This window comes from Callospermophilus lateralis, chromosome 1 (assembly GCF_048772815.1).
Source record: "Callospermophilus lateralis isolate mCalLat2 chromosome 1, mCalLat2.hap1, whole genome shotgun sequence".
Taxonomy (NCBI): domain Eukaryota; kingdom Metazoa; phylum Chordata; class Mammalia; order Rodentia; family Sciuridae; genus Callospermophilus; species Callospermophilus lateralis.
The window spans coordinates 113670031-113684131 of record NC_135305.1 but is presented as its reverse complement, the minus strand read 5'-3'; the positions used below and the strand labels follow the sequence as shown (position 1 = coordinate 113684131).

General features: G+C 39.0%; 1 protein-coding gene across 1 annotated transcript; it reads right to left on the bottom strand.

Annotated features, from left to right (window-relative positions):
* Positions 1–1139: 1139 nt before the first annotated feature.
* On the bottom strand, positions 1140–2285 carry LOC143641973 (testis-expressed protein 38-like). The gene is made up of 2 exons (XM_077110083.1): positions 2249–2285; positions 1140–1714 (listed from the first exon to the last, which is right to left on the bottom strand). The coding sequence occupies exons 1-2, from the start codon at positions 2283–2285 to the stop codon at positions 1140–1142; spliced, it is 612 nt and encodes a 203-aa protein (XP_076966198.1).
* Positions 2286–14101: the final 11816 nt, after the last annotated feature.

Sequence of the window (14101 nt, the reverse complement as noted above, 5' to 3'; positions counted from 1 at the left end):
ACACACCACACACCACAAAATAGGCAAAACAGGCACTTCTCTCAGGGCCATGTACATTTACAGTTTTGATGAAATATGGTAAGTGGTTTTGCTCATTTTTAGAGTAAATGGGAAGAATTTTTGGGACAGAATCAGGTTTTCTTATCTTTAAACTGGGGCAAATATCTCATAATTATCTTTGTGTCTCCTTTTTAACTTATCCAGAAGGTATAAAAATTATTAATATTCCCATGTAGAAGAATGACAGGGGACTCAACATTCGTGTAGCCATGGATATCTTAGGATACACTTTTTGGATGTGTTACTCCATATAATATTAGGTGGTTACCACCAGCCCTTCCAGTAAGCAAATCTGCAGGCCAAGCTGATGACCCTGTACACACAGTGAAGCATTCATTCACCAAGGATGTTTTAAGAAGACGTGATTAGGGAAGGGATACCATGGGGTGGAAGAGCAGGAACTGTAATGCCAGGCAGATGTACATGGGAGAAGAGGCTCAGAGAAAATAACAAAAAAGAAACCTTGGAACCTGTCTCCTCATCAGTAAAAGAAAAATCATAATAACCATTTTGCAGTGTTGTTCTGTTAGAAATCATGTAGAGAAAAACCAGCTAAGAATCGATACATCATAGGTATCACCCAGTCAGCACATAGTGTGGTGTGGTTCAGTGACCTCATGATGACTTGCTTGGCCAGTGGCGTAGCCACTGTGGCCTGCTGTAGCCGTGTGCCATTGGCAACTGTTACTCTTGTGGCAATTTTACTTCCCATCCTGCAGAAGAGCAGTGCCTTTGGGGACCTAGCCCGGGGTCTTGAACACATTGAATACTTGGAGGGAATTGAGCTCATCCATAACTATTGGCTCAATGTGTCTCTTCAGAGCCAGCCTCCAGTTCTCATTGTATTGGTGAGACTTGTGCCACCATCACACTGGGGAAGGATGTTGCCTTCTTACTGGCAAATGAGACGCAATGACTCTGATTTTTCAAAAAAACTTTACTATGTAACATCTATAAGGTTATATGACCTGTGTATCAGGATCACAGTCTTTGACTCCTTTTTTTAATACCTGGCCCCTGAAACTCTCTCTTTCAGTGAGAGGAGGCTTCAACGCTGTAGTAAAAGTCTACACATTGGGTCAGTTCAGCCCTTGTGGCAGTGCAGAAAGGGAATAGAAGTGGACCTGCCTTTCAGGAGCCTTGAAAAAGGGGTAGGAGGCCGAGTGGGATAGCATGCGAGGAAAGTTCAGGGTGTGGAGGGGAGGGGCAGAGGGGATCTCTGGAAAGATAATCGGGAAGGGCGATGGGGTCTGGCGCTCTGGCATCCCCTTAGGTGAAGGCTGCTGTGGGACCACCAGAGCAGGTTGGAGGGTAACAGGGGCTTCTGCCTCAGGGCTGCTGCCTCTGAAGGCATGATGCCTGTCTTCAGGGGGGTGCGGCTCCGATGGAAGATCCGGAATTTCGAGTTCAATATCAGCATAGGCAAGAGCCCGGGGAGGATCTATTCTGATGGTGGCCCTCATGCCATATCTGCGTCGTTTGTTGACCCAGTACAGCAGTGGGCTGTAACTAAATGTGGCAGCTTTCATCACCTCCACCCACTGCTGGGCACGCTGTCTCCTCCGCAGGTTCTTCCTCCAGTGGAGTACCAGCATGCAGCCACCAGTTATCACGGTGTAGAGCCCCAACAATCCGAAGTACCATGGGACCCACGCTGAGGCAGTAAAAAAACAACAACAACAACAAAAAAAAAAAAACAAAAAAGGCAAGCTGACTGACAGCTCTAGCTTGGGACCTGAACTGTGTCTCATTCCTCTCCTGGATTTGTCTCATTCATCCTCTCATTCCTTCCCACCCTTCTCAAAGACATGCCTAATAATTTCCTGATTCAGTCAAAGCTATATTTGCAGGGCACATAAGAGACCCCATTAGCCTTTTTTAGATAAGGAACACTAGGTGTAGAGGGGCCAGACCTGCCCAGACTCAAGTCAGGCCTTCTGGCTCCCAGTCCAAAACCCATGCAGTCATTCACACCAAGAAGCCTCACTAAGGACAAGGACATCAATTGTATCTCTTCTCCTTGGGCAGAGCATGGTCTCTGCCTTTGAGGAGTCTTTAGTTTCCTAGAGGAGTCTGTCTCTTAACTAAATAGCACTCCATTCAGGCAGCACCCCCCTCCACCCCATCCATGCAAAGGGTCTTCCCTGAAAGTTTGTCACTCACTCTCAAAAGGACTGGGTGTACTTACGACCAGGGAGGCCCATGTCCTCCTTTTGCGAATCCATAAGGTTCACTCTGGTTACCAGGCCTATGGCTCTGCAAAGAGTGAACTGACCCACTACTCTGCCCACCAATGGGAGTCCCCAGAAGGCCCAGTCCCATTGTTCTCTAAAGATGAGATCACTGGGTTCTGAGCATCAGGAATTCTTGGGCTGGTGCTTGTAGAGTGGTTGGCAGTTGATGGAATAAGGGACTCCATCTTATGACATCTCATGAGCATGTTGTCTTACATGAAAGACTGGTCCACCATAGAATTGTCTGTTCCCAACTTTGTGTGGTGAACTCACAGGCAGCTCCCAGCAAAGGGTCCTTACACCCTCAGGAGCTTCTACTTGTGTTTTCAGTTGTTAGGGAGACATTTTCCAGTGGGGAGTGAAGCAGGGAGGACAGTGAACATTGGACATCCCTACCCTCAAGAAGTGTCTTACCCAGTTGTCAGGGAACAAAATGGCTTAGAAGAACCATGTGGTCCAAACCTCCTCCTTTGGCTCCTACCATCTCTGTTTTGTTTCTTCAACAAGTGTTTTTTGGGCATCATCAGGTCTTGTATGTGATCTGCTTCTCTTTCCAGCTCCGTCTCCCTCCCCACCTGTCATATACCTTTCAGCCCTGGGCATGCCAGATTCCCACAGACCCTGCTTATTCTCCTCTAAACTTTGGCTCAGACTGCTGCTTCACTCAGGAGTGTCACTCACCACATTTCCACCACGGAACACCTTTTTATCCTCCCAAGTGGTCAGCTCCCCAACTCTGATACAAATAGTTCTTTCAGTTGATTTCCCGGTTTCTAGAACTCTGGAGCAGATAAATTTGAAGCAAATTGTTCCCAGGGACAGGAATCAAATTGATTTCAACAACTATAAATGTGTATAAAGTGGAAAATATAGTGTTCTACAGATTTAATATATTATTTTTAGAAATTGCTCTATTTGAACTGGTATAAAAGTGATGCCCTTTTAAATAATACGTCACCTACCATGAACAACTAAAGTTCAGTTAAGTATGAATTAAACGGAAAAAATTAACTGATGCTCTGCCACTGAGGCTTATTTTAAAATCAACATATTTTCCATCCCCTTCTCCCCATCCCTAACCTGGAACAGGATTACTTTTTGTCACCATTCAGTTATCTGTCCTTGAGCACACACCCAGCACAGGAGTGAAGAAATTCAGAGTTGGAGATGGCAGCAGAAGACTTAGAAAATGATTATATCCCAGATTAAGAGGTGAAATAGGACCGGGCACACCTGAAATCACATCTTTAAAGACACTTTGTTCCCCCTGATGTGCAGAATCACAGCCTCTGGGACAAGAGTCCCTTGCATTTTTCCTTTGCTTGCAAAGTAATTAAACTTCTGTCCATCAACTGATATATATATAAATATACAAATGGGTATATCCATCCAACAGAAAATATGTGTGGATTTGTGTGTATATATATACATTATATTTATATAAGATTTTGATATTAGGGATGGACCCCAGTATTCAGTTATTGAATAAACAATGTAGGAAGCCTATATCAACTAAAAATTGAAAATTATTTTCTCTCTGAAAAAATTTTAATAGCAATTTTACTTATTTTATACATCTATATTATTTGTTGAGATGTGAATATATATGTTTGTGTATAATATATGTATAATATAAAATATATAATACATATACATATGTATGTCTACATATATTTGTATGTATATATATGTATCTATACGTGTACATATGTGTATATATATATATCTACATTTATATATATATAAAAAATTATTGCTAATTAATTAAACAAGGGAGAAAAAGTCTTCTCAATTATATGCTGGGGTGACTGGATATCTACCTGACTCCTCACACAATGCACAGAGTTTACCCAAATTTAATTCCAGAACTAACTCAAAATAGACCTATATGTATGTAAGAGCTAAAGGGGAAATTTTCTTTAAAGGTATAGGAGTAAATTTTGACTTTATTAGGCAAATTCTTCTTGGATAGGACACCAAGAGCACAGTGATAAAGAACAATATGGGTAGATTGAACTTCAAGTTAACAACTTTTGTTCAAAGTATCTTGTCAAAAATGTGGAAAGACAACTGACAGACAAGGACAAAATATGTGCAAGTAACATGTCTTAAAAGAAAATGTATCCAGAATAAATAAAGAACAGAACCCAACACATAGATAGCCAATGTTTAAATAATGGACACATCATCTGAGTAGACCTTTCTCTAGAGACCTTCCTCCAAAGCAGATATTCTGGCCAGTGAGCACATAAAAAAAATGTTCAACATCATCAGCCAGTGAGACTCAAAATAAGGTACTACTCCACATCCATGAGGATAGCTAAAATGAAACCAGATATTAACAACTTGGTAAGGATTTGGGAAATGTAGAACCAACCTTCCTACATTGCAGTAGAAATGTAAAATAATGTAGTTTCTTTGACAACTATCATTCAAGTGCCTGTGTAGGGGGCAATGTGGCATCATTAGACAGCTCTAGCAGGGTCACTCTGTCAGCATTAGAAGTGGCTAGAATAGTTTTCAACATGTAGATGTACTATTGGATAAAAATAAAAAATGGTCAGTCTTCAGATAGAAAAATGTACATGTCTAGAAGTCTTAGCTCTGTAGTACTTGGTGCAAAAAGAGTAAAAATGATTAATTACTTTTGATTTGATTTCAGTTATGTGCTAAGCCTTACAATTCATGTGTTCCCCAATCTCAAATTTGAGTGTGCACAAAGAAATAAGTAAACTTAACTCAGTAAACCAGGAAGCGCCAGTTGACATGGTTGACTTTCTAGTTTTGACAAATGAAAGAATGATCATTTAAAGAAAGCCAGACACTTGGAGCAACTAGAAACAAGTTGCAGATGAATGATACGGAAAAGAGTTCTATTCGTTTATAAGAACCCAAAATATAGCCATGTGGAGCCATTGGAAATACCCTGCACTCTAATGGGCATCTAAGGGAATTGCCCAGTGAGAACATTACCCTGGCATGTGGGCCACCTTCAGTGTTTCTGTATTTTCTCCAAAAGGAGTTAGTGTCTCAGTTGTATCTTGGCTGTGCATGCTAGGACAGTTGAGTCTCCTGATTGAGGAACTTGGATTCTCACAGCAGGCAGATAAGATGGATCTATTCTGATAATATTTCATGTTATGGGAACTCTCTCATGGCTCTGTAGATTGTGTGGTCATGGAAACCTTCTGAGAAGCTGAAATATACATGTCAGGAGTGAGCTGTGTGCAAATCAGGGAGAGGAGAATGAAGGGGATGATGGAGGCAAAGACACACTTTCTAAGATGGGCCTGTTGTGACCCTATCTCAAAAGGCTGATGTGTTCTCTAGAGAAGTAAGATGAACACAGGGCAGGAGGTGTAGGAGCAGGCAAGTGCTGCACCCTTATTGGAGGGTCGGGTAGGGAACCCCTTGTATAGAACTTTGTTCTGTGGGACAAATTGGACTTTACCGAGATCATGTAATGTTATGTAGATTAATCAAGTGATTCACTTTATTTTTTTGGGGGTGGTGTTATTGTTTTGTTTTGCTTAATTTTATTTTGGCCCTGGGATTGAACCTGGGTCCTTGAGCATGCTAAGCAAGCACTCTACCACTGAGCCACATCCCCAGCACAGGAGATCTGTTTTTAAATACTATTTTATCAATATGTACAAAGAGTGGGCAGTGTCTACATAAAAATGGAGGTAAGGTACCCAATGAGGTGGTTGTTAATGGGACTCATGTAATTGGTGGTGTCCTGGCTTGGAGAGAAAATTTGCAGGACTTGTTGATGATGTGGATCTTTTGGGTGCCAGAAAAAGGAGAGGATATGGGTGGATGATGGCAGCATCCTCTGGGATTGGGGAGCGTGGAAGAAGCTGGCTTGAGTGGGCTGGAGATTTGAAAGGCTCTGATGGAGTTACAAACTGCAGAATCATTGAACTCCATACCATGAGAAAGTTCTAGGACAGGGACACAGGTGAACCCCAGGGCTTTTTCTAAATAATTGCTGCAGTCTGGCTGGGCAAAATAATCAGGGGTTGACAAGAAACTTGTGAAGGTTGATACAGCGGGAGCCATTTTATTGTAGGATGGCAGAGGTATTTATACCTAACTGAATACACAGCCTGTTTCAATTTAGCATCATCCAGTTACAGCAATCCTCATCATCTTAAGTATACACAGCTTAACTCAATTAATATCATCTTAATAGTTTGCTGGCATTACTTCTCAAACCACTCCCTCTGGCAAAGTGCCAGGCACCATCTTGACTTGGTTGTGGCTCTCAGCAAATAATTACAAACCTCTTTAAGGAAAAGACATCTATACCTGCATCAGTATCTTAAGAATTGAAACTAGGAGGCTAGCTTAGAAGAATAGTCACAAATGCCAGATTTGAAGTTGTCTTCTTTGAGGTGTGAGAACTCTTGAACTTCCCAGGTGCTTAAGAAACACCTGGTGCCAGAATCCTTGTGACAGATTATCATTTGCAAGGTCCTTTTTGATGAGTAATGTGGAAGGCTCTAGCAGAATCACTATTTGTTTTGTTGGGAGGAAAGGCACTTTGCCATTTGAGAATTGCAGCATAAGTGTAGAAAGGTGTTTGTGACATCTTGTTTTAAAAATGTCTTTTCCTCCTGGAAAGAGGAACTATGAGCTTAGGGGGACAGACTGAGAAGAAATGCTGGGTGTAGATCTGTAATTGAAATTTTAAAAAGGGGTCAGGGTTTGCCCTTCCCCATTAGTGCAAGTGTTCTTAAAAGTTCTCAGAGTGCTTTAGAAATTTTCAAACAAGCTCATTGAGCCTTGTATACTCTTAAGTGTCTCTCAGCCATCACTGCATACAAGGGTAGAAAAGAGAATAGTCAGTTTAGTGTAATGCTTTGTTGGTTGTATGACATGTGGGCCATGTATGCCAAAAGGAACCACAATGATGGTCTCTTGGTCAGCAAAGGCAGATGGAAAAAGTGTCATAGGCTTATTCCGTGTTCACATGTACATATTGCTGAGTTGTGCTACCTGACAGGTAATGGTGACTGATGTAGTCTCTGTAGAAGACAACCCTGTCTTAAAAAGTTAGATTTAGCTGTTGTCATGGTGTGCACCTATAATCACAGCTACACAGATCAAGGCAAATTTGATGACAAATTTGAGGCCAGTTGAGGCACATTAGTGAATCAATGCCTGAAAAAAGGGGAGGGGCAAGTACGTAGCTCAGTGATAGAGCCCCTTCCTAGTTCAGTCTCTGAATATTAATATCAAAAGAATAAGTCACTATTTAATCATGATTTAGAAATAGTGTATTTGTAGAAGTCTATGACCCAGAATTGTAACACCTAAGTTGGTTGGGTGGGGCTCCCCCACCCCACTTCCATGGTTTTCTCTAATATAAATTTATTCTTGCTAGTGAAGCCATATTTTAACTTTTTTACAAAATGGTGTAATGGATGAAATGTGTAAAGACTGTAGAATGATGAGGTCCTGTCTAAAGATATGAGACTGAGTCCTATGAGAAGGATGACAGTACTGAAGGAGTTTGTCAAGTCAAGACTCTAGTAAGTACTAATTTTCTCACTGTGCTTGTGTCTGCATGGTGTGTGCACAGAGGTTGAGATCTGTGTGTATCCCTTAGCATCTTAGATTCTTGTATTAAAAAATGCCTATGGCTAATGTTTAGAAAATTGTTTTTTGTTGTTGTTGTTGTTTTTTGTACCAGGGTTGAACTCTGGGGCAGTCAACCACTGAGCCACATTCCCAGCTCTACTTTGTATTTTAGTTAGAGACAAGAGTATCATGAGTTGCTAAGCCCTTTGCCATTGCTGAGGCTCACTTGGAACATGTGATCCTCCTGCCTAAGCCTCTATAGCTGCTGGGATTACAGGCATGTGCCACTGCACCTGGCTGAGAAAATGGTATTCTTTAGGGGAGGAGAGTGAGAAATTTCAGGTTTTCTGGTTCTGCAATGTTAGGAGATGCAGGAATAATGAAAGAGAGATGCTCTGAATTGCCTGTACAAATGTGAATCCAGGGACAAGATTATTTCAGAGTTCTATATTGTTACCAGGGTTAAGATCCAGCTGCTTGCCCCACACCTGGCCAGTCAAGTTGACAACTAAGTAGTTGAGGCAAAGAAAGTGACTGCATTTAAAAAGTGGTTCAGTGAGAAGAAAGAGGGATTCTGTATCCAAATCCCTACCTCTTAGGAAGCTGATCTCAGGGGGCTTATGTTAGTGATTCATGGGTGTTTCCAGATGGGCAGGTGTTCTGCAGAGGGAAGGCTGGATAATGGTATCCAAGTCATGATATTTTCCAATTTCTAAGATCTCAACAGTAAAGATCATGATTTTTTTCCTATTACGGACTAGGTGCATATTATACAATGAGAGGGAAAGTTAATTCTTCCTAGACCCTCTTGCTGAGCTGGTAGCTTAAATCATTGTAATGAGGGAGAATATCCTTCCTCAGTTAGTGATATAGTGTATACACCCAGCAGTGAACACAGAGCATCCTTCTTCAGCTAGCTACTCCTATCATGAACAGAAACACATCCACTAGTGAATTTCAGTATTTCAACACTGAGGACAGGCAGTAATTTTTTCAGGAAAATAGTCCTGATTTGCAAACATCTAATTGTCATTGATTATTTTCCTTGGATTGATCACAATAGGAATGTTTTAATTTTCAGATCCCAGAATGCACAAAGAGAACTTAAAATACTGATGTTTTAGGCTTGACCTAGATTTTCTTAGGAAGAACTTTGAAAGAAGTAAGACTCTTCCAACATTACAAGTCAGTAAGATGGATTTTGAAGATATTCATGTCATTGTGGGGTCAAATAAAGTCTAATGCACAAAGGAACCCATGCAGTCATGTTTATAGCTATGACAGTTGCTCTTTTGAGTAACCCTGTTTTTCTCTGTGAGACAACAGGCAAACACTGAATCAAAATGCATGAAGAGCACTTTGCTATAGGAGCTATGTCATCTCTTTATCTAACATTATAGACATTTGTTCATGGCAGTTGGAAGACTGATCTCCCAATTGTATTCCTAAGGCTCAAATACATAGAATCAAAATGATGCAGAGGAACCTATGTTAAAAGCAAAGATTAAAGTTTTAACAGTATTAGAGCAAAGAAGGATTAATGAATCAGGCAGCACTGAGAACCAGAAGAGGTTCAGAGTTTCATGGCAGCAGTGTGGGCAGTGCGCTTCCATAGGCTGATGTAGAAGTACAATGGAAAAAATATATTTGACCAGAGTCAAAAGACCCTACATAGATGTTGTTTAGCAGTTTGTGTAAATTGGTAAAATTTTTTAGTTTCATTTTTCTAAAAACTTAAACTGGTTCCTAGTTTTCTGTAACATTTTTACATTAATTCTCCATGTACCTGTGGAGGAAGCTGAAGGAAGCCCTGGAATCATCTCAGTCTAATGAACTCTCAACTAAAACTTCATATCACTCAGGATAGAATCCAAGTTCCAAGCCACTCATTGTTAAGACTAGAATTATGAGATTTCAGTAGAAAATAGCACCAATATACAATGGAAATGCCCTTGGATAATGTTGATTTTGAAAAAGCAGTAATTTATGTCTTGTGATTCTATTTCAGTTTGAGGCTGATCCACTAGCAGATTGTTTAAGAGGATCAACAATTCCATCTTTACTTAGAGTGATGTCACTAAAGGACTGGATGTTTCCTTATTCTAGGAGCTGTGTTGAAATAGTGAGTTATGTCTATGGGAAAAGCAAATATGTAAGTACAATGGCAATTTTAATTTTCAACAATTTAAAAACCCATAAATAATCAATTATTTCCAATTTAAAATCAGTTGTTAACAATCTGAAAGTAGAGTCCCTGGCATATAAACATGTAGGAATCATTTTATCAAAACTCTGAAACCCTAGAAGTAGAGGGTAATGTCTGCTAGTCAGCAAACACCAGAACAGGTTTTTATGACATGGTTTGTGGCTGTTAGGATAGATGTTGAAGAAGGCATGGGAATTAGAAATTTGGTGTGAATGGGTGGGGAATACTTTTTAAATTTGTTTAGTCCTATAAGACAGGATAATGACCTTTAGCATATATTATATTCATTCAGTTTATATTATATACATTATATACATTTAGCATACATTATATATACATACATCGAGTATCACTTATTCTATTTAGGATCCTACTCTTGTAATTGTACAAGATCTGGAGTTACCCTGATTGTGTATACATATATAAGGCTAGCAAAGTTATGACTGATTAATTCTACTGTCTTTCCTATTCCCCTCCTCCCTCCCTTCGTTTCCCTTTGTAGAATACAATGGATTTCTATTATTGCCCTCCCCAACATCTCTTGTTTTGGGCTAGCATCCACAAATCAGAGAGAACATTTGGCCTTTGGTGTGTTGGGATTGGCTTATTTCACTTAGAATGACAGTCTTCAGTTCGGGTTGGGGAATATTAAGAACTAGCCCACTGGGCACAGTAGCACAAGCATGTAATCCTATGTTTCTCAGAAAGCTGAGGCAGGAGCATCACAAGTTCAAAGCCAGTGTCAGAAACTTAGCAAGGCTTCGAGCAACATAGAAAGACACTGTCTCTAAATAAAATATAAAAAGGGCTGGGGATGTGGATCAAGGGTTGAATGCCACTTGGTTCAATCCCTAGTACCAAAACAAAACAAAACAAACAGCAGCAAGAACAACAACACAAAACAAGGCTCCAATCATGTTTCCAAAAATTGAACTTATTTTTAAAGGAAATTTAATCTTTTTATAGGAATTTTGGGTTCACAGGAAAATGAAGAAGATACTGAGACTTTCTGTGTTACTCCCCCAGTATCAATATCTCCCACCAAAGTAGTGCATTTATTCTAATGGATGAATGTACATTAATAGATTGCAATCACCAGGCATGGTGGTGGAGCACGCTTGTAATCACAGTGGCTCGGGAGGCTCACTCGGGAGGATTCTTAGTTCAAAGCCATCCTTAGCAATGGTGAGGCACTAAGCAACTCAGTGAGATTCTGTCTCTAAATAAAATGTAAAATAGAGCTGGGGGTGTGGCTGAGTGTTTGAATGTCTGTGTTTTTAAAACCTGGAACCCCAATCCCCCAATATCCATTGCAGTCACTCAAAATCTGCAGTTTACATTTGGGTTCATTCTTGTTGTACATTCATACACAATGTGCATGTGACATATGTCCACTATTATATTATCAAGAAGAGTAGTTTCAACTAATTATTTGTTCTTTTTTTTTTTTTTTTACTATCTCAATATATTTTTCCCTTTTCTAGAATGTCATATACTTGAAGCATGTAGTAGGTAGACTTTTCAGATTGGCTTTTTTTATGTTGTAATAAACATTTAAAGTTCTATTATTTCTCTGTATTAGTAGGTCACATCTTTTTAGTGCTAAATCACAACATTATGTTGTCTAGATGTAGTTTATTTTCCCATTCCCTTACTGAAGGACACCTTGATTACTCCCAATTTTTGACAGTTATGCATAACGCTGCTCTAAATATTCTTGTGCCAGTTTTTGTGTGTATGGACACAAGTGTTTAACACTTTTGGGTAGATGGCAAGGAACATGATTATTGGATCATTTTATAAAAATATGTTAGTTTTTAACAAACCACCAAACTGTATTCCAAAGTGGCTGTAGCACTTGCATTCCACTTGGGAATGATCAGAGTTCTTGCTGCTCTAAATTCTCACTGGTATTTGGTGTTGCAGGTGCTCAGGGTTCAGGGCATTCTAATAGATATAGAGGGACAGCTTGTTTTAATTTGCATTTTCTCATATGATATGGAGCATCTTTTTACATGCTAACTTGTTATATCTTTTCATATGTATATATATATATATATCTACCTTCCTTGGCAAGGTTCTTGTATATTTGGCCCATTTTAAAGTCAACTTATTTTCTTATTGTTGAGTTGTAAGAGTTTTTGTTATATTTGGGATAACAGCCATTTATTAGATGTCTTTTGCAAATATTATGATTTACACTGTATCTTGTGTTTTTGCTTATCTCTTGGCAGTGTCCTTCACAGAGCACACATTAATTTTAGTGAAGCCCTACTAACCAATTTATTTTTTCATGGATTTTTGTCTTTGATGTTGTATGAAGTCCTTGTCATAATAATTCAAGATTATTGAAATATTCTCCTAGAAAATTGTAGGAGTTCTTAATTTTTGTGGTGTACATTTAGGTCTATGATTTATTTCACATTAGTTGGGTGAAGGGTATAATTTTTGTGTGTACATTTATCTTTCTTCTGGCATGTGGATGTATAGTTATTCTAGGATCATCTGTTGAAAAGATTATCTTTATTGCATTGACTTTTTCCTCTGTCCAATTATTGGCCTTAGTGTAATTCTGGCTACAATGTCTTCTCCATTTACCAATTTATGCATGTTTTTCCACAAACCATTGTAGTTTTCTGGTAAGTCTTGATATTGGATACTTTTTCCTCCATATTTGTTCTTTTTCAATATTGTATTATTAGATGTAATGTACCAATATAAAAATGTGGAAAGAGAAAAAATATATTGTATTGGTTATAGTGGAAGTTTTGCTTCTCCTTGTACCTTGGAAAAATTATTTTGCCACTATTCACAAAATACTTTACTGATTTTGATTAGCATTGCATTGACCGTATAAATTAAGTGGGAAAGAACCCACTGACGTCTTGACCATAATGGATTTTTCTATCCAGGAACATGGAATGTGCTCCATTCTTTATTTTTTTATTCATTGGAATTTTCGTTTCCCTTATATAGGTCTTGTATACCTTTTATCAGATTTACACCTTAGTATTTCATTTTTAGTATTTCAGTTTTTAATTTCAAATTCCACTTTTGTTAATTGATAGAATTAAAAGAAAGGAATTTGACTCTTATGTATTAACTTTCTATATTGAAATCTTACTCTAAAATCTTATCCATTCTAGGAGGTTATTGATTCTAATTATTTTCACAGATGTCATCTGCAAACAAAGACAAGTTTATGGGTTTGAATTTCTTGTGTAATTACATGAGTAAATTTTACTTTGAGTAAAATGTTAAAGGAGTTCATGAGTGAGGACACCACTGATTTTTAAAGATTCAGTTTTCTTTACTCAAACTTTATGTTTATGAGTGCAGTTGAGCTAAATTTCTGAGAGTTCTGACACCCTCCAATGTTTTGTCTGGTGTTTAGTCTGTCTCTTCTGAATGTGTTTATTGCCTTTTGGTATGCCTTGTAATTTTTACTTGGTGGCTGGATATGATGTGCTGGGTCAAAGTGGGTGATGTAAATGGTTATGAGGTAGCAAGGTGAAGGGAAACTAGACTCCAATAATTAGGTCTCAATCTCCGGGGAGGTTGTGCCTGTGGACTGTGAATTTCACGGGTGCTTAAGTTCTTTTCTCTTCCCTTTGGTTAGGTAGGAATGAATGGCTAGAGTGTGCTAGAGTTGCTATTTCCCTTATCTTATGCAGGTTAACTGCTAATTCCCCACAGATCAGGCTCTGATAACTGGTTTCTCCTGCAGGCCAGTCTTGCTGGGAAGAAGAATGCTATAGAATATTTCAGAAGGATTCTTCTTTCTCCCTCTTTCTGGAGCCATAAAGGAGTTTTTCTCTGGTATTTTTATGAAAATCTGGTTCATCTAGAACTCAATCTTTCAAAATTATGAGGTCCTCCCTGAGCTTGCATATACATTTTGTTTTTAATTTCTCACAGATGTCCACACTGAGCCTTCAGCAATTTCAATAAATTGTCAATTACATTTGGTGTCTGTTTTATTTTCCTGGGCTGCCTGCTCGGGGGTGCTCAGGTA

Coding starts and splice junctions, on each gene's coding strand:
- LOC143641973 (XM_077110083.1), bottom strand. CDS start 2,285: ATGGATTCGCAAAAGGAGGACATGGGCCTCCCTGGTC. Junction 1,715..2,248: donor GGACATGGGCCTCCCTGGTC/GTAAGTACACCC, acceptor TTACTGCCTCAG/CGTGGGTCCCATGGTACTTC.